General features: G+C 50.5%; 7 protein-coding genes across 7 annotated transcripts; 3 read left to right on the top strand and 4 right to left on the bottom strand.

Annotated features, from left to right (window-relative positions):
• Positions 1–368: 368 nt before the first annotated feature.
• On the bottom strand, positions 369–836 carry A1O9_08393 (uncharacterized protein; the record flags this gene model as incomplete). The annotated part of the gene is made up of 1 exon (XM_013402779.1): positions 369–836. The coding sequence occupies one exon, from the start codon at positions 834–836 to the stop codon at positions 369–371; it is 468 nt and encodes a 155-aa protein (XP_013258233.1).
• A 605-nt stretch (positions 837–1,441) lies between these two features.
• Positions 1,442–2,664, bottom strand: A1O9_08392 (uncharacterized protein; the record flags this gene model as incomplete). The annotated part of the gene is made up of 3 exons (XM_013402778.1): positions 1,442–1,985; positions 2,053–2,537; positions 2,590–2,664. The coding sequence occupies 3 exons, from the start codon at positions 2,662–2,664 to the stop codon at positions 1,442–1,444; spliced, it is 1,104 nt and encodes a 367-aa protein (XP_013258232.1).
• Positions 2,665–3,220: 556 nt separating this feature from the next.
• A1O9_08391 (uncharacterized protein) lies at positions 3,221–4,893 on the top strand (the record flags this gene model as incomplete). Its single annotated transcript, XM_013402777.1, has 4 exons — positions 3,221–3,467; positions 3,497–3,696; positions 3,747–4,108; positions 4,158–4,893. The coding sequence occupies 4 exons, from the start codon at positions 3,221–3,223 to the stop codon at positions 4,891–4,893; spliced, it is 1,545 nt and encodes a 514-aa protein (XP_013258231.1).
• A 3,253-nt stretch (positions 4,894–8,146) lies between these two features.
• A1O9_08390 (uncharacterized protein) lies at positions 8,147–11,850 on the top strand (the record flags this gene model as incomplete). The annotated part of the gene is made up of 6 exons (XM_013402776.1): positions 8,147–8,227; positions 8,283–8,500; positions 8,557–8,918; positions 8,967–9,234; positions 9,294–11,685; positions 11,773–11,850. 6 exons carry the CDS (start codon positions 8,147–8,149, stop codon positions 11,848–11,850), a joined length of 3,399 nt encoding a protein of 1,132 aa, XP_013258230.1.
• Positions 11,851–12,775: 925 nt separating this feature from the next.
• Positions 12,776–14,950, bottom strand: A1O9_08389 (uncharacterized protein; the record flags this gene model as incomplete). Its single annotated transcript, XM_013402775.1, has 3 exons — positions 12,776–12,959; positions 13,014–13,134; positions 13,186–14,950. 3 exons carry the CDS (start codon positions 14,948–14,950, stop codon positions 12,776–12,778), a joined length of 2,070 nt encoding a protein of 689 aa, XP_013258229.1.
• A 2,052-nt stretch (positions 14,951–17,002) lies between these two features.
• A1O9_08388 (uncharacterized protein) lies at positions 17,003–19,009 on the bottom strand (the record flags this gene model as incomplete). Its single annotated transcript, XM_013402774.1, has 1 exon — positions 17,003–19,009. The coding sequence occupies one exon, from the start codon at positions 19,007–19,009 to the stop codon at positions 17,003–17,005; it is 2,007 nt and encodes a 668-aa protein (XP_013258228.1).
• A 358-nt stretch (positions 19,010–19,367) lies between these two features.
• On the top strand, positions 19,368–21,494 carry A1O9_08387 (uncharacterized protein; the record flags this gene model as incomplete). The annotated part of the gene is made up of 1 exon (XM_013402773.1): positions 19,368–21,494. A coding segment is annotated over one exon (2,127 nt), but the record flags the coding sequence as incomplete, so codon positions are not given.
• Positions 21,495–21,916: the final 422 nt, after the last annotated feature.

The following is a 21,916-nucleotide window of genomic DNA, read 5'->3' as shown; positions in this document are numbered from 1 at the left end:
ACTAGGCGTTAATAGGGTATCGCTTAGTCTTAACACTATTATTTTCGATCCCCTAAATATTAACTCGTACCGGAAAAAGTAGGCGCGCTTTAGCTACCGAAAATAGAATACTAAATACTTAGAGAATCGCCTTTAAGGTAGGTTACTAATAATACTAATATACGAGAATCCGTAAAGACGTAGTAAGCGAGTAGAAGGGCGTTACGAAGAGGATATCTATTTTATATAGGCTCTAAGGAGACTAGGTTATATCTTTAAGAAATGTATTAATAGACTAGTATTAGTTGCTCTTTCGGCTCTGCCGCCGGGCGTAATAAATTATGTGTGTATGTGTATATACTAAATTAAAAGATAGAGCTATAAGCTCCCTATTCTTCACGCTTAAATTCTCGATTTGCCGATTCGATCTCGTCCTCACGCGACTTTCCCCTTTCACTAGGCGTCGCCCCCGCCTTCTTTGCCTTGCGTCCGTGACGACTTCCTTTAGTAGCCCCCTTTTCTTCCCGCCTTTGAATCTCCTTCTCGATATCCTCAAAACTCATTACCTTTGCTTTTCCAACGATGATCGATTTCCTCAATGTCCGAGTGTTGTTTGCGTTGTTTTGTTTGATCAGCTCTTCATTTTCTTTGAAAAAAGGAGATCCGCAGGCCGTAATGACCCTTACGGTAGATTTAGCCAAGTTCTCAACACAATACCGAGTATTAGGACCAAGAGAGTGAAATTTCTGCTCAATAATTCTACGCATGGATATGACTTCGTCCAAGGTCACGGGAGTTCGTTCACCGCCTAAAAGCAGCCCATTCAAGTTGGTTGGACGGCGTAGACTGCCAGCCATTCGCACTTGCTCTTAGTGCGAACGCGAAACCCGGCTTATTTGGGGTATCATGCGTTTCCTAGAGGCAAAGCCACTATGATCGCAAACTCTCATTCACCGAGCCCTTGTGGCTGAACCAAGTCTTTTCGCTAGTTAGATCTAGTCCATGAGACTAGCTCAACTCGCTTCCATGGCGACTGGACAACTATTTTCCTATCCTATCCTACAACATAGCCCGTTCAATTCGACACCGATGACAAAAATATATTCCTAAGTCGAAGATCTACTTATAGTACTACGCCGTATTGAATTCCCAAGTTCATGAAAACGAGAGGCAGCCATTTGGGTTGTTCGCCTGTTACGCGATCCTCGACCGTGGCGTAGAGGGCACAGCTGTCATAAATGACATTGCTCGCCATGAATTTCTTGTTGACGTTGAGCGCAATCCTAGTCTCTGTGCCGAGTAGCTTCTTCCGGAACCGGGTCCTGGTATGTAGCCGTGCCTCGGACGCGATCGTGGCTTCATGGTAGTGCGGATCTCTTAGACACCGTTCGCGCAGGACCCAAACGCCGTTATGCACCCTTGGTCCTGCATGCGTGCAAGGCCGTACTGGGTGATCAGCTAATCACTCCGGTCGCTTATGGCGCAGAGCCTGTTGAGGGCACAGACTCAGGCTTCCTCCCATAGATGACGGCGCTGCGACCAAGAAATCAGCTCCATCAGTTCGGGCTTGATCATCAACATACCATGGCCAGTAAGTATAGCGTTTCGTCGCTTTAAACTCTTTCCTCACACCAGCAAGGAATACTTGAACACGTTCTGACTCCCAGCCTAGACAGCGCGTGAAGATGGCAAGTGTCAGTGCTTCAACACCTCCCAACATTGCGTACAGTTGAAATAACCCTGCCTCTTTCAACCTCGGATCAGCCGGCCATCGACCGATAGGAATCTTGAACGGCCGAACTACCACATCGACGAAACCAACTTGTCGCATTAGATCACCTAGTTCCTCGAAGTTTAGGTCAAGCCTGCGTCCCATTCCGACGATGCCTTGTCGCATGAGACGACACCACTCGTCGACGGCGTTGTCTTCACTAATTGGAGCGTGGTCGCTTCGCAGGTATGTGGCCAGGTCGCGAAGCTCGAAGTAACCGCCCGGCTTGCAGTGTCTATTCAAGAAACGAAGAACATCAGATTATTACTGTGCTAGAAATCGGGATATCGCGTGATGTTTACCTGAAAGCCTGTCGAAAATATTTGGGAAAATCCGCGATACTTCCGCTTAGCATAAATTGGCTGTAGATAAGATCGAAGTGGTTCGGTGGCCACGTCCAGTCGTCCTCGATGTCATCGATTTCCCACCTAGTGTTTGGTGGAGAGAGGGAGGGTTGAATAGGACTCAAGTCTACACCTGTCACTATGGCCTTGGGGTACGCGTCAGCCACATCAATTGCCCATGTTCCAATGCCGGTTCCTAGATCCAAGACATTCTGGGGTTCCGTGAGAGGTGCATAGAAAAGCTTGCCACCAGCAGCGAGAAACATTGCACGATGTTGCAATTCCAGTCGTTCATGCTCGGCTAAGTCATTAGGCATGAAGTACTGGCCCTCTTTATATGCATGGTATGTGCGGCCATTTTCGACCTTATATTGATATATACTCGACCGAACGGATTGTGTCAAGACAGAGTCTTGCTCAAAGCCGGAGTCCTCGGTGTCAAACTGTGGACGATGGTTAGTTTAAGCAGGGGCGCGGGTGAAACACTGGACAAACGCCGTGGTCTATCTCTACATGGCCACCCGCTTGATTCTCTTCGCTAGGATCGGCTTCTGGTTGAGTTGAAGCCATTTTCGATTTCTACTTCGATTTCTGCTACTATAAGGCAAACTGCGCAAAGGTAATATAGGCTTGCCGTTTGGATGAAAGGTAGGATTTTTGACTTTGCGTGCTCGGGAGGAAGGTTTCCGATGAACCAAGCTGTTCGAGAACGCCAACGCATGCCGGGTGCCAAGGTCCCGTCGCAATATTAAACTGCTGTACGTGTGAGCTTGTTGATCTATCCCCGGGCCAATGGCTGCACTCGAGGTATGTAGCTCCGTATGGGCTGGCGAATTGGGCTTCCCATATTCGGCCTGACTGCCAAGGTGGTGCGCACACGCTTCGGTTACACACCTAGCTGCATGAATACTTCCGAACTCTCCCTAACCTGGGCTCTTAATTAGCTTGCCGCTCAAAGTTGCTGCTTATGCTCGGCTCGTTCAAGGGCAACACGATCCCGCTTATCGATAACCATCTCACCTTTTTTGAAGTTGCACCACTGTCAAGTTCTCTTATTTTTACACGTATAGTGTGACTGGTTCTGCTCAATTCGACATCTGCAGAACGCTTGTAGAGGTACCTCAAGATGCTCGAACAAATCATTGGACCGTTGCAAGCGAGCTCCACGAAAATCCTCTGCCTTTTTGCTGTCGTCTGGCTAAGTTGGATTGTCGTCACGACGCTGGTCGCATATAATACACTGCAGCATATTCCTGGGCCACCGTTGGCAGCTTTCACAAATTGGTGGTGGATCAAAGCTGCAATCTCTGGGAAAGGGCATCTTGCCCTGAAATATGCTTGTGATCGTTATGGTATGAAGGTCTCGCACGAAGGTAAATGAGGCATTTGACGAGCGTTCCAGGATCGATTGCCAGAATTAGCCCTCATATGGTCGTGACTTCGGACCTAGAATTGTACCGCAAAGCAAATGCTCACAGGATCAATGACTACTCTCGTGGACCATGGTACAAAGCGTTCAAAATGGACGCCGAGCGAGAAAACCTTTTCACCGAGCTAAATGACGAGAAGCACTCTTTGATGCGTGCAAAGCTGTCTCCTGGGGTAAGCACGAAGCTCGTCTCCCGAGCTCGAATACTTACGAAGGCAAACAGTATTCAGGCAAGGACAACCCTCAATGTGAGCCAAGTATCAACCAAATGGTCATGGACGTTGTGCATTTGATCCAACGAAAATACCTTTCTGTGAGATCTAACATCAAGCCGCTGGACTGGGCTGAGCTAGCACAATACTTCACACTGGATGTGATTACATATTTGTCGCTTGGTGAAGCATTCGGATTCGTGTCCGATGACACTGACAAGTATGCCTACGTGAAGTCGATGGAAGACAACTTTCCGATAATGAATATCTTTTCGGCGGTGCCGCTGCTGTCATCCATCGCAAGGATCCCAACCGTACAGGCCAATCTTATTCCTTCGCCGAAAGAGAAGACTGGGCTAGGAAAGGTTAAAGCGTGAGTATCAAGACTCATTCTTCTAAGCGAGAGACTGACGCCTTCGCAGAGTTGCTCGGCAGATCATTGCGAGTCGTTTCTCTGGTGAGAAGGCAGAACGGTATGACATGGTAACTTCTTTCAAAAACCATGGTTTGTCACAACTCGAGATCTCGGACGAGTCGCTGTTCCAACTCCTGGCCGGTTCTGACACAACAGCAACCATCGTCCGCACTGGCTTCCTCTCAATCCTAACACATCCGCATATATACCGAAAACTACAAGCTGAAGCGGTGGCAACAGATGTACCATTGGAAACAATTATCTCCCACGCTCAAGCCCTAAGATTGCCGTACCTGCAAGCCTGCATCAAAGAGGCTCTACGCCATCACCCCGCTGCAGCCGGCTTACTCCCTCGCGTTGTTGGCCCACAAGGTGACACACACGATGGCGTCTACCTTCCTCCCGGAACCGAAGTCGCTTTCTGCGCATGGAACATGCACCGTCATAATACTGAGGTATACGGTGCAGATGCACAAATCTTCCGACCTGAGCGCTGGCTGGAAGCTTCTCCCGAGCGGTTGGCCGTCATGGAAGAGGCACACCATCTTGTCTTCGGCAATGGCAGATTCCGATGCATGGGCGAAAACATTGCGAGGTTAGAGTTAAACAAGATCTTCTTCGAGATGATCAGAAGGTTCGATTGGAGCTTGATTGATGTTGTGAACCCAATTAAGAAGAACATGAATTATGGATTGTTCGTGCAGAAGGGCATGTTTGTCAGGGTGAGCGAACTGGAGAATTGATTAGTGTTCCGGACCTTGTAATTACTCCTGCTTGTGAATTATCAAATCGTTCGCTACACACCTTTTCTGAGAAGCGATTTATGACGGCCTTTCTTCCAGTTTTATTAAGAACCTCGTATTTCATCTCCAGGTGAATGTTGTCGTAGAATTTTCTTGTCTATATCTAAATATAATAGGCGGTCTACGAGGAGTGGTACGGGGCCTTTCTCGCTCGGGTTAAAGGCGCTACACTACTAAGGACGAAAACGTCCTTACTCCGTTGCCGCTTATTGTCACTATCCGTCTTGGCGGGGACTGTAAACGAGACGCTTCTTTAGGCGCTAGAGCCGATCACCAATAATAATTTCTGATGGTCGCGGCAAGCCGAGCGCCGACTGGCGTCGCACCATCCGCGCCTTAAGGCGCCTTAACCATTAAGCCCCACGGAGGGTGAGTCACCCGTGCGTACAGTTCCCGGCTCGCGCGCAGGGGATGAGCAGGGGGGTGAGCAGAGGGTGAGCAGGGGGTGAGCAGGGGGTGAGCTCAGGTGAGCACAAGGCGGCGTCACCTGGATCCTGATCGGGGGTGAGCTCGGGGCAGATTTAACTCCCCTTGGCATTTGACCTTGTTCAAAGGCAGTTCGCCTAAGCTTCCAAGCTGGCTCTTTACAGTGGGCAGTGACAGTCACCTGTTTGATGAAACCATTGAAATTTTGTTGGATTTTTCATCCATACAACTCAACAATGATGATACGCAGGGCCTTTCCTACTCCTTTCATCCGGCGGCACACATATTTGCGCCTCACCGAGGAGCACGCGCGAAAGAAGACTGAGTATCTAGGGCAGTTTCACCTGTCACTGACAAAGTACCTCGCTCTCTGGAAAATGACTATTGAAGGAAAGCCCAAGAGCTGGCCTCTCACGCAGGTTAATGTATGGTATATATCGGACTGGAAGGTTTCAGCCACAATACCTAGAGCGATGAGGTGCATTATTCCGATTTCTGGACCGATACGATGTAAGCTTCTCGACACTACAAAGTTGCTCTCAGTTGTTTATCGCAGCAACGAGTCGTATTCTTGGAAATCATCACGCAGTTTTCAAATGATCTGGGATTCGTTTATTATGGTCAGCGCAAGTTTGAGCTAGACGTGAAAGCATTTCACGACAATATTTACGCCTATTCTCACCTTCCCGAGGCGCTTCAAAATACCAGTACGGACACGGTAATGTCTATCGTTGTCAGCTACGGTAGCGCTTGTCGAATGATGCAAGACCTCAAGACGGCCTTATCCGCCTTGAATCGCGTGCACGAGTTCTTTGATCGCAAGGATTGCTGGTCTAGAGGCCAACTACCCTCCTGGGCTGAAATGATTGTTTCGAGGGTTCTCAAAGCCCTTGGCGAGCTGTGTCTAGAGCGGAAGGAAACACGGAATGCCTTGGAAATGTTTCATGGTAAAGAGACGTATCGCTCATGATTATATATTTATCGAGGATCAGGTTACTGTTAAGGCGGTTCAAATATGTGGGATGGCGGTTCAAGATCTCAAAGACGTACATGCGGTAAGCTGTGACCGGTGGTTCTTGTACTAGGAGCACGTCCAGCTTGTTCCTTGGGGTCGATTGATGAGATACGGAAGTAGTGCTGTAGTATAGGATGAAGTCCTTCGTCTTTTAAGCACTCCATTTGCGCGGCGCAGTAAAGACTAAAGATCTCTAGGGCCACGACATTAGCGCCTAGTTATCGTTGTCCTAGGACTCTAAATCAGCCCCCTTCTCGAGTAGCTAATTAACTACCTCTACGGAGGCGGTCCGTACGACCTATTAGTAATAGTAGCGTCTAGCTGTTATTGTCCTTAGACTCTATGTCACTACTTTTCTTAGGTAGCCACTTAACTACTACCTCGTGCTTATTCTCTATCGCGTACGATAGCGGTGTCTAGCTATATTTATTCTTAGACTCTAAGTTAGCCTCCTTCTCGAGTGGCTGCTCAACTATCGCTTTATACTCTCACTATATAGCCTAGGATAGCGGTGTCCGGCTATTCTCCAGCCCCTAAATTAGCCCCTTTTTAAGTAGCTACTTCAATACCGACTCATGTCAGTTCTCTACGGCCTATTGTATTAGTGTCTAGCTATCGTTATCCTTAAAGTCCATACTAGCCCCCTAATGACCAGCCTCATAGGGCTGTTGCCCATTATTGAAAGTCTCCGAAAAGCAAGATGGCTCCTTCGAGGGGTGTTCCGGACCAGGCACGAAAGGCGCGAGATACGAATAAATTACCGACTACTCGCGTACGGCGCCATCAATTCGCGTACGGGCTCAGCGATATAAGAAATACAGTCCCAGGCAGCCCCTCGGCGAATCGACCACGCCGGACGCGAATTGCACGGGATCACACAGCATCGACAGGCAACCCCTGGCTACTGGCGGTTCATCCACCAGCGCTAATGGCCCTCACTCGGCGGTGATGCGGTGGGCCGGAATATCTATTAATCCGTACCGGGGAATAATACTTCTCTTTTGGGGGGGGGGGGAGCACGAGCGCAGGAGGAAGAGTAGGAGGGAGTGAATTAGTTCTTTGTATATTTGATAAGAGGTCTTTGTGATACCTCGATACCATCCCAAAAGACCTTATGTACAACGTCAGTTTTGCAATACCTACTTACGCTACCACCAATCACTGCCCGTATCAAACCTACATACCTACAATACGGCCTTGGCCGTCCTATCCTCGTACTGCCTAGGTGATTCACGGACAGGCCTAGTCGATGACAGAACATTCGGCATACAGGGATAGCCTGGGCGAAAGGCGATTACTTGGCACTGTTCGCGAATAGATACCATTCGAACTCTGACTTGCATTATGGCCGAAACTGTGGACTGGCTGGACCAAGAAAGGAACCCTTGGGACAGGAAGACTCTGACAATCGTATGAGAAGGCAGATTGTATGGGGTTATACACAGTCGTGTTCTACCATGTTCTCAGCGATCGGATCTTTTAAAAACCTGGGTTGAAGAGGAGAGTTACTTATGAACGAAACCTGTTGACCTACGTGGGGAAAAGTGCACGTGCTTCGCCCAGAGACTTTTTCTCTTTTCGGACTCTTCCGCCAAGACTTCTGTATGGAAAATGCATCACAGGGCCGGCACCTTTTCCTCCAACTGTGACTCACGTAGTGCTTTTGCTCTGATGGTTGCTGTGAACTGTCCTTGCCTCAGGCATACATCAACCCCTCAAAGATCTCTCTGTTGAGACCTAGGAGTGTTGAAGATGGCGTCGCCGCTCAATGCTCCGGTGCCGGAGCCTGAGGATGAGCTCGCCATGGAGAAAAATGCCGGCCTCATAATGGGTGTATGTCATCTCAAACCGACGCCTGTTGCCCAGATCGAACTAACCTACATGACAGACTAATAACAGCAGCATTGTCTCCAAGCGAAGTGTTGAAAAGTTGTATCTTCCTCAGCCCCACTTCTACAGGTACTTTGTACGGAAGCCTCAGCGAAGGTCGCCTACTATCAACCGTGGGTACTGGCTCCGAATGAGAGCGATTGACTGGGTTGTAAGGCAATTCTTGGAGAGACCCTCGGAGCAGAGGAAGGTTATTCTAAACTTGGGATGTGGGTAGTGAGTAAGGAGGGAAACCCTGGATGGAATTCGTCCTCCTTGCTCACTGTTGGCAGTGATCCAATTCCATTCCAATGGCTCGCACAGTATCGCGATGCATGCGACAACACGAAATTCATTGATATCGACTTCAAAGAGCTCATGCTCAGTAAGCGAGAGATCATACTCAACACGCCCAAGATGAAGGATCTACTGTCGAATCCCACAGCAGCAGCGGGAAGTGATGTCCTGCTTGACAGCGAGGAATATGCTGCAATTGGATGTGATCTCCGGAACCTGAAGAGGTTAGAACGACTCCTCAAAACAGTTGTCGATATCGATCAGTGTCTCGTTCTATGTCTTGCGGAAGTCAGTATCACATATATGTCGGTTGATGATTCCGATGCTCTGATTGGCTGGACTACGAATTTGTCGCCCGGTATGTTCAACGGGATATCATGATTCCCATGCCATACTGATATCGCAGATGTAACATTTTGCCTGTTGGAACAGCAGTCCCCCGATCGAGCTGATAATCCCTTTACTGCAACGATGCTGAAACATTTTGCAAAACTTGGAACTCCGCTTCGCTCTGTCCTCACGTACCCAGGCTGTCATACTCAGATATTACGTTTCCAAAATGCAGGTTATACCCTGATCGAAATACAAAACCTGTGGGAGCTATGGGCCGATCCACGCTTCCTATCACCCACACAGAGGATGTCCTTAGATGAGGTGGAACCATTTGATGAATGGTACAATCCCCCTTCCCGCACAGCCCTAAATGGTCTTCTGTGCTAATCACGGAATTCAGGGAAGAATTTGCCTTATTCGCATCGCACTATTGCTTGATTGTCGCACAGACTGGGCCGGACCCGCTCATCCCAGAACAACCGAAGTCAAGAAGAGCGTCGATCGACAGCTTTGCATCGGATATGAGCACTCGCACTGTCTCGCCTTACCGGGGTAAAAGTCAGTGGTTCGCATATACGTATTCCCAAAATCCCGAGCGAGAGGGTAGAACTCACCACGGCTCCGCCTTTGGCGTACCTAATGAAGATGCAATTGGTCTGTTTGGTGGAATTGGTCAACAGACTAGACTGTCGACGACTTCTGTCTACACATCTGCCGACAACAAAGACATGATCATGCCCGCACTACCTCCCGAGGACATCGGAGCAAGATCTTGCCATACCATCACAACCATGGGAAACGGCCAAAATATTCTGGTAGGTGGTCGTGCATCCCCCTCAGCGCCGATGAGGGACTGCTGGCTGCAGACCGGCTCCAAGTGGGAACGCATACAGGACCTCCCAGAGCCTCGGTTTCGACACAGAGCCGCTGCTGTCGTATTGCCTGACAATAAATATGGCATTGTGGTCTTTGGCGGAAGGACTTCTGCCACCAAAGTTGCTATTGACGTTCTCTTGTGGGATAGGCAAAATGGCTGGCAGAAGTTAAAGTCCCTTCGGAGCGACCCGATGCCACGTTTCGGTGCCAGCTTTGTTCGATTAGGATACAATCACGGGTTGCTATTCGGCGGCATGAGACATGATGGAGTTATCTGTCAAGGCCTATGGCGTTGGAGGCTGACCATCAGAGACAACGTCGTTGCGGGCATTAGTTTCAAAACCTCCACAGCTCTGGATACATCTGCCGGGATTTTCCCGTGGCTTGCGCGACTTGGGGCATCCTACAGTGTGATCAGAAATGAGCTGCTCCTCATCGGCGGGGTTGCTAAACAAGGCTGTATTCCCAAAGATTACGAGATTTTGTCTATTCTCGGGAGTTTCTCTGCTTTCGGCGAATATGAGAAGGAGATGGAACTAAGGGTCGCCTGCGTGTTGCCAAAGAAGGACCCTGACGTCCCTCGTCCCTTTCTGATCGGGCACAGCACGCATCGCACAGTGAGAGAAACCACCCTGATTGTTGGTGGAGGGGCGACATGCTTCAGTTTTGGAACGTATTGGAACCAAGGATGCTGGCTGTTGTACGACAGAGAATCAGGGGTGAGCTCACATTGGGCACTCGTCAAACCCAAATCGTCAAAAGCCCTCAACACACCCGCCCGTAAAGAAGGCACAATTCATGACCCGATCATGGTAGACGCCATTCACCCTTGCTCGGAAACCGATTTCCTCACAGTGCTCAGGGACGGCAAACCCCGACTGCTGACTGGACTAGATCTCGGGCCCTGTGTGTCGCTCTGGACGTCATCATATCTCCTCTCCAAAATCCCACCATCTCAAAACGTCGTGGTCCACTCCGCCACCAACCGGACCATGAATTTCCAACGGAAAGACTTCACCTATACGACACTGACCTTCCACAACTTCATCAAAATCCTTCAAAGCAACCGCGAGGCACATATGTACCTGCGCTCACTCTCCAGCAACAATCCAACCCAAGCGCCGGCGATATTCGACAAAGACTGGCCTTCTCTCGCTGGTGACGTCCACCTTGACTATCCATGTCTAGCCTTCATCCACAGGAACAAGCATAGCAGTCCCCTCCGCGTCAGCGCGAACGTGAACATGTGGCTGCACTACGACGTGATGGCGAACGTGCTGTTCCAGATCCGCGGGACCCGGAAACTCATCCTGTTCCCACCGGAGGACATCAAGCACCTGTCGTTCCCCGCTGGCTCTACCACTTCAACACTTGACATCCTCGAACCGTCCCAGCACCCGGGGAGGGAGGAAGACCAGCTGAGACCCATACCTGATACACACCCTCACATCGCGGTCCTGCGGCCTGGAGAAGCATTGTTCATCCCCCCGCTGTGGTCCCACACGGGGACGCCTCTGCCCGTTCTGCCCGGGACCCCGAGCGCGTCATCACGTTCGGCCGCCTCGATCACGACAACACTCGCCGACGCGGACTCCGACGCAGCCAACTCCCACATCAACGTCTCCCTGAACGTGTTTTTCCGCAGCCTTTCGTCCGCCAAATACCCGGCGGGCCGCGACGTCTACGGCAACCGCGATCTCGCCGCGTATGAAGACGGCAGGCGTGATCTCGACAAGATCGTCCGCCGCTTCATCTCCTCCTCCTCTTCCTCCTCCACCACCACCACCAACAACAACAGCAGCAACAACGCAGCCATCCAATCCAAAAATAGAAACCCGTCTCCCAAAAAACCACAAGAAAACGGAACCACCCCTCCGCCGCAGACAGCCTCATCGTCATCGTCTGCAGACAAGGGAGTCCAAGCACCGAATCCAGCAGGAGTCTCGACAACAAAAGCCCGTGCCGCCGCCGCGGTTGACGACGAAGCACTCCTCTTCGGCGAGGGCATCCCCAAAGCCTTGACAAAAGCATATCTCGAACGCCTGGCAGACGAATTGAGGGAACGAGCAGACCGCCTATGACCAGTGAAAAGGCAAAAGAAAAGTTGATTTTGCTTGAAAGAAGACAAGGTCGGGATATCCAGACTTCCCAAAACAGACGGGCGGGAAAGGCGGCCGCGAAGTGAGTGTGTCAATCAAGACAGATATCATATCATAGCATTGGATGGGAATCCTGTTGAGTTGAGACTATGTACCAGGTATCGAATAGATGGGAGACTGTTGCGTTGACTACACATATTCACTGATCTCTCTTCTGGACCGGGAGGCACCTCGTGGTTATGTAGCTAATGTTGTCTAGCCCAGATAAAGACTGCACAAGACTGAACAGCCAAAAAAAGGGATCATGTATTAGAATATAGTATACCAACATAAATACCTAGGTATACAAGGCCCAGCCAGTTACCCTAACCAGGCTAGGCCAACCAAATATCCTTTCTCGTTGGATTTTTGCGTCACTCACGCGGGATCCGAAATCGCTCTCTGCCTGACCGACCAACAAAGGTTGAAAATAGAACCAAAACCCAAAAACCCGTGTGAGGACCGGAACCCCCAAGGCGTCGAAAGTGCAATACAAAATGTTCCCTGACACACCACCGAATTTGTTACGTAAGTCTCCCGTCTGCCATCCGCAGTCCACTGCTTACCCATCAACAGGGAGACTGACCAAGGCTGAAATCCGAACTGTTTGGAAGGAACGACTGCTTCGAAGTCGTTCCGTACAAACCCACGTATCCTCGATCCTTCGTTACTTCATAAAATCATACAGGTGTCATCCATTCCTCCTAAGGCTGGTATCATCAACATCATCTCGTCGTCAAAATTTCTGTAAACTGTTTTCCCACTTGGAAAAGCCCAAGGATGTCTTTTGACTTGATGGGATAAAAGGGTCTGGTCAACACGAGCTCCAGGCGCTGTTCCGTATCGCAGTGAAGAAAACCCGATGCTATCAAGTCCGAGCATATGGTCTATTCATAGCTGCAATCTCCCTTGCGACCGTGGCCCAGTCCATTTCCCGCTTGAGAGGTTCTTGCCTCTTGATTTGCTGGCACTCGTCCCATTTCATTAACTCGTAGACAAATCTTAAATGGGGTTGGATGATGACATTTAGGCGCCGTGCGCGAACGAAGCAGCTTTGATCGCTTGATCAGCATCTCATTGTCGACTCTATTACAGGATTGACTTACTATGCTCGAGGAAAACTCAAACCCAAACTCGCCATAACCTCTGCAATGCATATGGTGGCCGATCGACTGACGCCAACGCGACAATGTACCAATGTAGCATTGCCTTCAGATTTGCCTTTTCCTGAAACATGGTTAGCATGCGTATCAATTAGGGCACGTCGAAAAATCTCACCAATAAATGTTAGGCATCTTTCCATTTCAGTTGTCAGTTCATCAATACCATTGTCTTGAACTCGATCCACCATGAGCAAGTTTTCTCGTCCCCAAGACTTTACCTGGGAATCATTCCACGAAACCGGTTCACCCACGCTCAGAATGCGCCTGATTCCGAGTAATTTGAGCATCTCGGGGTTATTTGCGTGTGTTAGATTGCCAAGGTACATGTATGGGAGGATTCTACTCGGGAGACTTCCATCCAGTTTTGCTAGCCATGCTGGTGCTTCAGGTATGGTTGCTGACCTCTCACGAGCCTTGGGACTCTCGTGCAGGATACGGTCTTGAATTGCGATTAAGAGAGCAACATCCGACGGGTATGCGAAGAAATTTCTCTTTTTCTCGCTATGCAGGCGGATCCATGCCTCATGTAAGGGCAAACCCTCAGCGTACATGAAATAGGCGACAGTCAACATGGATGTCTCGGTATAACCATCGGCACAGTGTATGAGGACTTTCCGTGCAGACGATGCCAGCTCAGTCATCTGGATATCGCCATCTTCATCTCTTGTGGCGCCAACTGGTTTGACATTGTGAGTCAACTCATATAGCCACTTGCACATGCGTAAGATACCGTCTGCCTCTGCATGTGACCACGAGGGAGGCAGTATGCTCCCAGAGCTGGGGAAGGAAAGATGTACCGGATCATCGTCTTCTCGATTTTCCAGTTGTTTGCGCTTCGCTGCCAACAGCCTATCATCTGGGACTGTAGCATGATCACTAGCTTCGACGTAGAGGCCAAAAGTCGGATCATCAGGGCTGGAGGGTGGTACAGTATGTGGTCCCGGTGAAGGGCCCTGAAAGACACCATGGGAGATTTCCGACGCTTTGGACATGGCACACATCTCCTTTCTTTCTTGTTGAAGGAAGTCTAGAGTATGGTCGGCATATCTTCCTTGAGAATCGACGGAGACCAAGTCAGGATAGTGTTGTTCGAAGTCTTCGAATTGTTGGGTGAGGACAAAAGTATGGAAGGTCTCGGGACAGTGGCCCATGTTTTCTAGCTCTTTCCGCCATCGCTTCTGAACGGCAGCTGTCCGTTCAGCGACTGATTTGATAATGCGATGGTCAGTATCTTCGTCACCATATATGACTATGTCAGAGACCAAGGCCATCTTTGCGGCTTGAATATGGAAGTTGCGGACGGAGAAACCTTCTCGAGGGTCGCAGTCAACAAATCCTCGACCATTCCCCTCGGAAAGATTGAGGATCTCGTCTGGGGCAATAGCACCATTGATCCGAGACCGACTCAGGTCCCCGCCAGCCTTTATGATTGTGATTCCTCTTAGACACTTGGGAATCCTTCGCAACGATTTTTTTCTAGCTACGAAGAAGGCTAATTGTATGTGATTGTCCGGATGAAGCCCATGAAGCCAGGGAAAGACAGAGGATGGGTTGGGCAAGGGCTGAGATGAGTAGTGGTAAAGGGCTTCGGCGAGTTCCTTGGTGGTGAGGCCATAGATGGGTGGTGAGTTGCATAGCTTCTGGTATGGGGTTGGCGGATGGAGGAGTGAGCTGGGCTTGGGTGCGACTGTACGCAGAGGGGGTGAGTTGGGTGGAGTGATTTGAGTCTGCGAAGGAACAGGACCTGGCGGACAATATGGTAAATGTTTATTGGGCACTGGTGTTGATGGTCTGTTCAAAGTCAGGGTCGGGCCCATCGGGGGAGGAGTGTTGGATTGTCCAACAAGGACTGGTGGCTGCTGGACGACCACTGTAGCCATGATGGAGTTTTTGAATGAAGGTGGTGAAGAGCCACGGTCAAGACGATATGGAGGGCTCGTCCTGCAGATACAGGAGTCCTAGCCGTATCCTTGAAGCCGGGTGAGTTGAGAAGGGGACGCAGGATCAATCACAAACACGTTGTGTATCGAATCCTTTGGAAAGGGTGGTCCTGGGAATCGATGGTGGGGTGAGAGGAGGGGGCGAGGAGGGTGGCGGCGATGGTGGAGCTCTCAATGCTCGCTCGAGGCTGCGCACGTGGGGTGGGACGTAGAAGCAGTGGCAGGAGCAGTGGCAGGAGCGATGTATAACTATATTGCTGTGTGAAATCCGAAGGAATGAATCGAGGTGCAAGGTGAAGTGGGAGGAGTAAAACCAGCGAAGTGTGTGTATATGGCAGTCGAATAGCTTCTGAGGTTGGGGCATGGCACAACACAGGACAGCGCTTGCAATAATGGCATCTACATCTGGGGAGGCAGAGCGCTAGCACCATACCTCGCCTCGTATGGAGTGTAGGTTCTCGACGCGACAGGACAGTCAGGTCCCAGTGGGTTCTAAGGTCTGTCTAGGTTCTAGGTTAAGGAATGGAGTTTTGGAATTTGGAAAGTCTGGGGGGAGACGAGGAGTGGTGGGGCGATGGAGCGAGCACATCGAGCCGTACGAGAATTAACCGTGTCTCCCAGTCTTCCGCCCTTGGATTGTCGCAGGCTAACGTGCTTGGTACGCGTAGCACGAATAACTACGAGTACTAAGTTGGTCGCGGAGCAGAGATGGAGGGGGGCAGAGGTTGATTGAGGGTGGGTAGATGGTGGGAAGAGCTCCAGCTCCCAGAGTTTCCAGCATGAGCCGACTTGAGGTCATGGCAGAAAAGGCTCTTGTTGTCGGGCGGCAGGCAATTGGATGCAGGGTGCTTCTGGGGGCCGGGGATGCAGCAGTGGGTGGCAGAGGCTGCATTAGTGGGCATTTGATAGGCATGGATGTGCAGGGGTGGCCATGGATGCCCGCCGACGGGCGTCGATGGGCGTCGATGGCTCAGCGGCATCGGCAAAAGGAAGGGGGAGAATAAGAATAAGCGTAGCGAGGGCGGGGCAATAAGAGGAAAGCATGGCACTGCGCACGGGGAGTCTGCCGTGAGTCGTGACTCGTAACTAGTGGTAGTAGTAGTAGTAGTAGTAGTTGTAGTAGTAGTACTCCGTACAGAGTACTGTACTTTAAGAGTAGTAGGGGCAGTGATGATCATGCCCCGGCCACTGGGACTCCGTCGTGAGCTGCATCAGACCTGCAGGCCAAGTTCAATGGTCAAGCGACCTATTGGGCGTCGCGCCCCCAAAGGGCAGTCTTGAGCGCGGGAGCTGCTGCAGAAGGTTCAAGTCACAAAGAAATAATCCATGGGATGGGATGCGCTTGTATTGCTCCCCCATGGGCCCTGCCTGCCGAGGTGAAGAAGTGCCCAGCTAGAGAGAACTTGGGGAGCTGGAGGGGTTGACCTTGACACAGTACGGAGTAGGAAGTACTACTAGGAATTATGTGATTACGGGTGATCGAATGGGGATCACCTAGGTAGGCACCTAGTAGGTATTGAAAGAGCCCCCGCGGCGAGAGAATTACCTCTTTCATCTGACTACGGGTGTACTCTGTACAACAGAGACACTATGGGTCCTGTCCATCCTTGATAGCTGGATAGCTCAAGCATGATCGATTGATGATCGTCTGGGCATGGGCTCCTGAACCGCACCTTCAAACGCACCCTGACTATCACTTATCAAACACTCTGGCCACGATCTTCGATCACTTTCTTCATCAGCCGCTTGGACCCTGGACGACATGCCACTTCTTCCGGGCGTGACAGGGGCACCCATGCCCAATAAGGATCCACGCACTGATGCTCAAGCCATTGGCAGAATGGGACACCCCTTGTGCCACGCTATAGGCCTGGCCATGATTTGTTGAAGTTGTGCCAACCTCCGGCTGTGGTGCCTGTGGTGGATAAAAAAAATAAAGTAGCCCTGTGTTCCTCAGACTGAGATTTCGTTGTGCCTCCGCCGCTGCGTCGATCAACTCGATGACAGACAAAATAGGGACTCGATACTGGGCACCTTATCCAGCTTTTGTTCGAATGAACCACCTGCACAACTCCCAACATCACGAGCGAACTCGGCCGCAAACTTCCACGAGTCTTTTACTGACTCTGCCGCCGCCATCTGTTCGCCATAGAAGGAGATCAGGGGAATCTTCGACGTCGGATCAACAACGTGGTCTGGCCCTCTCGAATCACTCTGATCAAGCAGCGTCGCCACCAGGGAATCGGTGAATACTCTGCGTTCTTGTCGCAATAGTTGTTTGATCTCATCGTCTGCCGTGAGCGCTTCCGCCTCAGGTACAACCCCCCAGGCCTGCTCTCCTGCCGAGTGTTGACGCTTGTGTTCTGCTTCCATGTATTCTTCCGGCTTTTGAACGAGTTCCTTGTGTAACGTTGCGATTGCCTCATGCTCTTGCTGTGCAAATGTAGGATACAGCATATAGTAGTTCCTCGCTTGCATCATTTCCAGCACGAGTGGAAGCCATCGTGGGTAATCATGTGAAAGAACTGGAGACGCAGCACTCTTCTTGGCCATCTCCGGATCACTCATAAGCCGTTGCGCAAGGAATGTGTGCATCTCTACCCATTTGTCCCCAAAATACAGGCAGGCATTCGAATTCGGTGCTTGCCAAAGCACCAGGGGATCCGAGATCTTCAATGCCGTCCAGGGCGACTTGGTCTTTCTATCCGGTGCAACACCGGGTAGCTCGAGAGAAATGCCCATCACGTCGTCCAGAGATCCTGTTGGCTGCCTCGAATATCGGTATTCTAATAGAGTATACATCAAGTATTGAAAGTAGCCCGGCGATAATTCCACATCTGGTGACACCACCAACAGGTGGGATTCGCTGAGCTGGGCAGGATAGTATGACTCGATAGTTCTCAGTGAAGCCTGTACTGGCGAAATGGGCCGCGCATCAATTCGGTGTCGTAAAACGAGTTTGCTTTCACTTGCGTACTCGCTCGGCGGCCATTGGAGCTTCGAAAGAAAGTGCATCAAGAAGGGATCGGTGCGTGCGGGAAGTTCGATAGTCACTCTGGGTAGACTCCAGCCCGAATAATCGGCCTCTTGGATAGAGCGTATCAAACGCATCACATTCGCCGATGCTTCCGTGTGCGCATGTATAATGATCTCAATGCTAATGTCGTTGAGGTAGCTCATTGATCGAGCATTCAATGATGAGATCCAGGACATACCCGCCAGTCCACCAGCTGGAAGGGCGATTATCGAAAGTCCCTCAGAGGAAGCTTTCTCCCTTAAAGAATCCACCAGGTACTCATCTTCGAAGCTTGCGTCGCCCACAAACACCGCACTCAGCCCTATCGCAGAATGGATGTGACCCAAGCTCGCGCGGGCGCTGACATCTAGTCTGTTAATCGACGACTGAGTAGCATGGTCCGGACGTGCATCATGCAAATACAAAGCACAATCGCTATCGGCAAAGCCATTCAGGGCTTTAATATCATCCCATTTCGCAGACTGACGACCCATGAACGCGAAATGCACGCGCGTGCGGTTGTTGCGGGCCATTGTGCAAGCAAGAGGGAGGATCCGAGGAACACTATCAAGCCTAGAGATTGCATAAAGGACGTTGCCTTGGGTAGTCGGGTTATGTATTGCATGCCGCAAGCTGCGTGCCAATTCAAGGAACTTGATGGGGCCTTCATAACCTTGTTCATCATTTGAAAGGGCTTCAGGGTTGGGTGGCTCCGGGTGCGCTTGGTCAGGTCTAGCAAGATTCGGGGAGAGACGGCCATAGCGAGGGTCGTAACGTTGGCCAACGGAAGGAACATCTGTGGGCATATGCTTGAAGAACAAATAGAGGAGCCATAGCGTCAGCAGGGCAAGGAACACGCGTCTGCGCCGCAGCGATTTCAAGGGTCGCAACAGGGAGATTGAAGTGGTGGAGGCTTCTGGAACAAAGTCATGTTTCTTTCCATGAAGCCGGCTGTCAGGGTTCGATCGGCTCCTGGCAGCCATTCCCACCTTTATTATTGCGTAGAGGTGTCACATCAAGTCATGAATGATGTTAGTAAGTCGTGGGGTGAGAAAACGCGTCTGTGCCATGCTCCCGTGTAAAGCCCTTGCTACCCGCGACTTCCTAGACCATACTCGTCTCGTAGACTTGGACGTGGAACGAGAAACGAAGTTCGAGTTTCCACGTGACGATCACATTTGGCACGTGATGGGGGTGGCTTGCACGTGAGACCCTCCCCCCCAAATTCGTGGATTGGACGAACATCGCACCACTTCACCCAGAGCTTCGTGCAGTCTCACAGTCGTACCTTTTTTCCTTCCCAAAAGGTTGTCGGCATTGCCATGACCTGTGCTCAGGGAGATGCGAGCATTATGGTCCCAGATTCCCCGACCCAGAGTAGGAGGCTTTCCATCCATTTCTACCCATGTCACCAATGACCCGGCGGCGGCCATTCTGGTCCGCAAAACTACCACGGCTCCCATCAGGAGACGCCTGACATTTAACGATGCCTTCACCCTCCTTCTCACTCCTGTCCTCGCCACCGCTTTCGTCGTCGACACCAGCTGGAAGGAAAAGCAGCGGAAGGATTGGGATAAGAAACTAGCCGACATTCAAAATGAGATAGACCAACTCCACGCCCGAGAGCTACGAATTCGGAGCTCTCTGCGGATTCACTCCATGTCCGGCGGCCTTTTGCGTCAACAAAGACATTATTCGGCTTCTGCAGCTCCTGAAACTAGTTGGGAGCAGCTTGATAGTGAAGGTGATGAGGACGAGATTGAAGCTCCGCCTTGGCTCCAGGAGAACGATTTAATAGCGGAATTCGAAAATACCAAATCTAGCCCATCATCCACCTCCGACCAGCCACCTCCTTCTGACCCTGAGTCTGCCAGGTCATATTCTGATCAAGACATGTCAGCAGCGCACCGCTATCATCGCCTCGTCGCAACAATGCTGGCTATCAGGCTCATTACGCATTTTCACGTCGTCACAAAAGGTTATCTCAAACAAGTGCCAGACGACTTAATTGAAGACACCAGAGGCACAGCGGGGTTTCCGGACGTTAAAGATTTGCCCTGGCTGGTTGAAATGAATCACAAGCTTAAATCGGAGCTTTTTTCGCTAAGGCGTGCTTATCCCGATTTAAATGGGCTAGGAAGCCAGATCGATCAATTCTACCATGAAAGTCCTCTCCATGCGAGTATTCTGTCTTTGGTCAACGACTTCCGGAATCAGAAACTTGATCGTTATGAATTCGTGCAAGGCTACGCCAAACTCGTGTTGAGTTCGAAGCACGTCCCTTGCACTCAAACATATGTCTCGATGCTGAAAGCACTGGGCAGGGCCGGACACGATAGCTTAGCCTACTATGTCATCGCTGCATTTAACAGTAGCAAGCTGCCACTGACTGACGAAGCCGTAAGCCACATGCTACTTTCATTTGGCAGAGCTCGTGACTCGACGCAATTCGACAAATTTCTTCGCGGAGTTGTTCAATCTCGCTTTCCACAACACAACCTTGTCGGGAAATGGCAGCTTTACATGTCCAAAAATGGTGCAATCCCCGTGCCAGAAAACTTAAATCCGTTCATTTTACAAGCCCTAATATACATGGCACTGAGGACCAAACAAACCGCTCGAGCTGAGGTATGGTGCTCCTTTCTGGAGGAGATGAATTTCGCCAGTCCCAATGCATCGTATCTGTTCTCATCCTTTTTGCATGCCTATGCTCTTGGCCAGCACTGGGACGCAGGCCTCCTGTGGCTGAGGAGATGCGTCCATTATGCTACCTTGCTTGCCTCACAATCTATCGACGCTTTGAGCCGGGTCATCTTCAGAATGCTGGATCTTTGCGTGGCTTGCAGAAGACTCCCTGAATACACCACAATCCTCGATGCCGCTGTCAACGCCGGCATTCCCCCCCCTGCGGCTCACCGCTACCGTCCGTCAAAGTTTACACCCAGAGCGCGCAATATTCTACTGGAATGGAAGTCCCTAGTGGTCCCTTCAAACGAACTTGATTTGCTCACGGATCGTCAAAGGGTTCGAAAATTCCAGAAACTATGCACACTGCACAAGCCCGACGTTTCAGAAACGCTATCTGAGACCTGTCAGAACTCGGAGGATGAGCTTGTGATAAATCCTCCGAACAAGAAATTTTTTCGATACGCTGTCTCGAAAACGGATCAACCTTCTTCCACCCACGGAGACGCCATCTGGGACACAACGCGTTCGCAGCTTAGATATATACAAGCATTGTCTAAACAACATCAAACTGAAATCCTATCTCTGAAAGGACAAATTGAACTCGCCCGGAAGGCTATACGGCCTTTGCAGCAGGACCTCGATGCCACACAGAAACGAGAAATAGACCAGCGTCGACTCATAGTCAGCCTCCAAAATCGGCTGGCCGAGTCCCAGACCGCGTTGGAGAGCTTGCCCGCAACTTTGTCATCTCTAAAGTCGATGCAAGCAGAGATTGCGGCAATGAAAGCGAGTCTCCAAGGAGTCCCTACGACGAGCCCGACAAACCAAACGAGGCCCCAACAAGCTCTAGCGAAGGAACAGGACTCCACACAAACAAATATGATACGTAAGCAGCTGGCGGTTGAAGATTCGTCTCCCATCCGCAGAGTTACTGCCTTCCGCATAGTTCCAATTGGCAGCAAAGTTCCCAGAAGAAACCGACAATATTCAATCGATTTCAATCAAAACCGAAGACATGCGTTAGAGTACAGAGCAAAACAACAACCAGGCGTTGAAAAGAAGGGCAGACTACGATTCTGTCATAAATATCAACGGTCTTCTCACTCTCCTCCAAATCCTTCTTTGGTACAAGATGACCCGCCCAAGTTCGAGAGAAATCAGAACCCATCAAGTCAAGAAGACAACAACGACCCTGATCTGAG

Source organism: Exophiala aquamarina (assembly GCF_000709125.1).
Source record: "Exophiala aquamarina CBS 119918 chromosome Unknown aczIA-supercont1.7, whole genome shotgun sequence".
NCBI classification, from domain to species: Eukaryota; Fungi; Ascomycota; class Eurotiomycetes; order Chaetothyriales; family Herpotrichiellaceae; genus Exophiala; species Exophiala aquamarina.
This window is presented reverse-complemented; position numbering and strand designations above follow the sequence as displayed.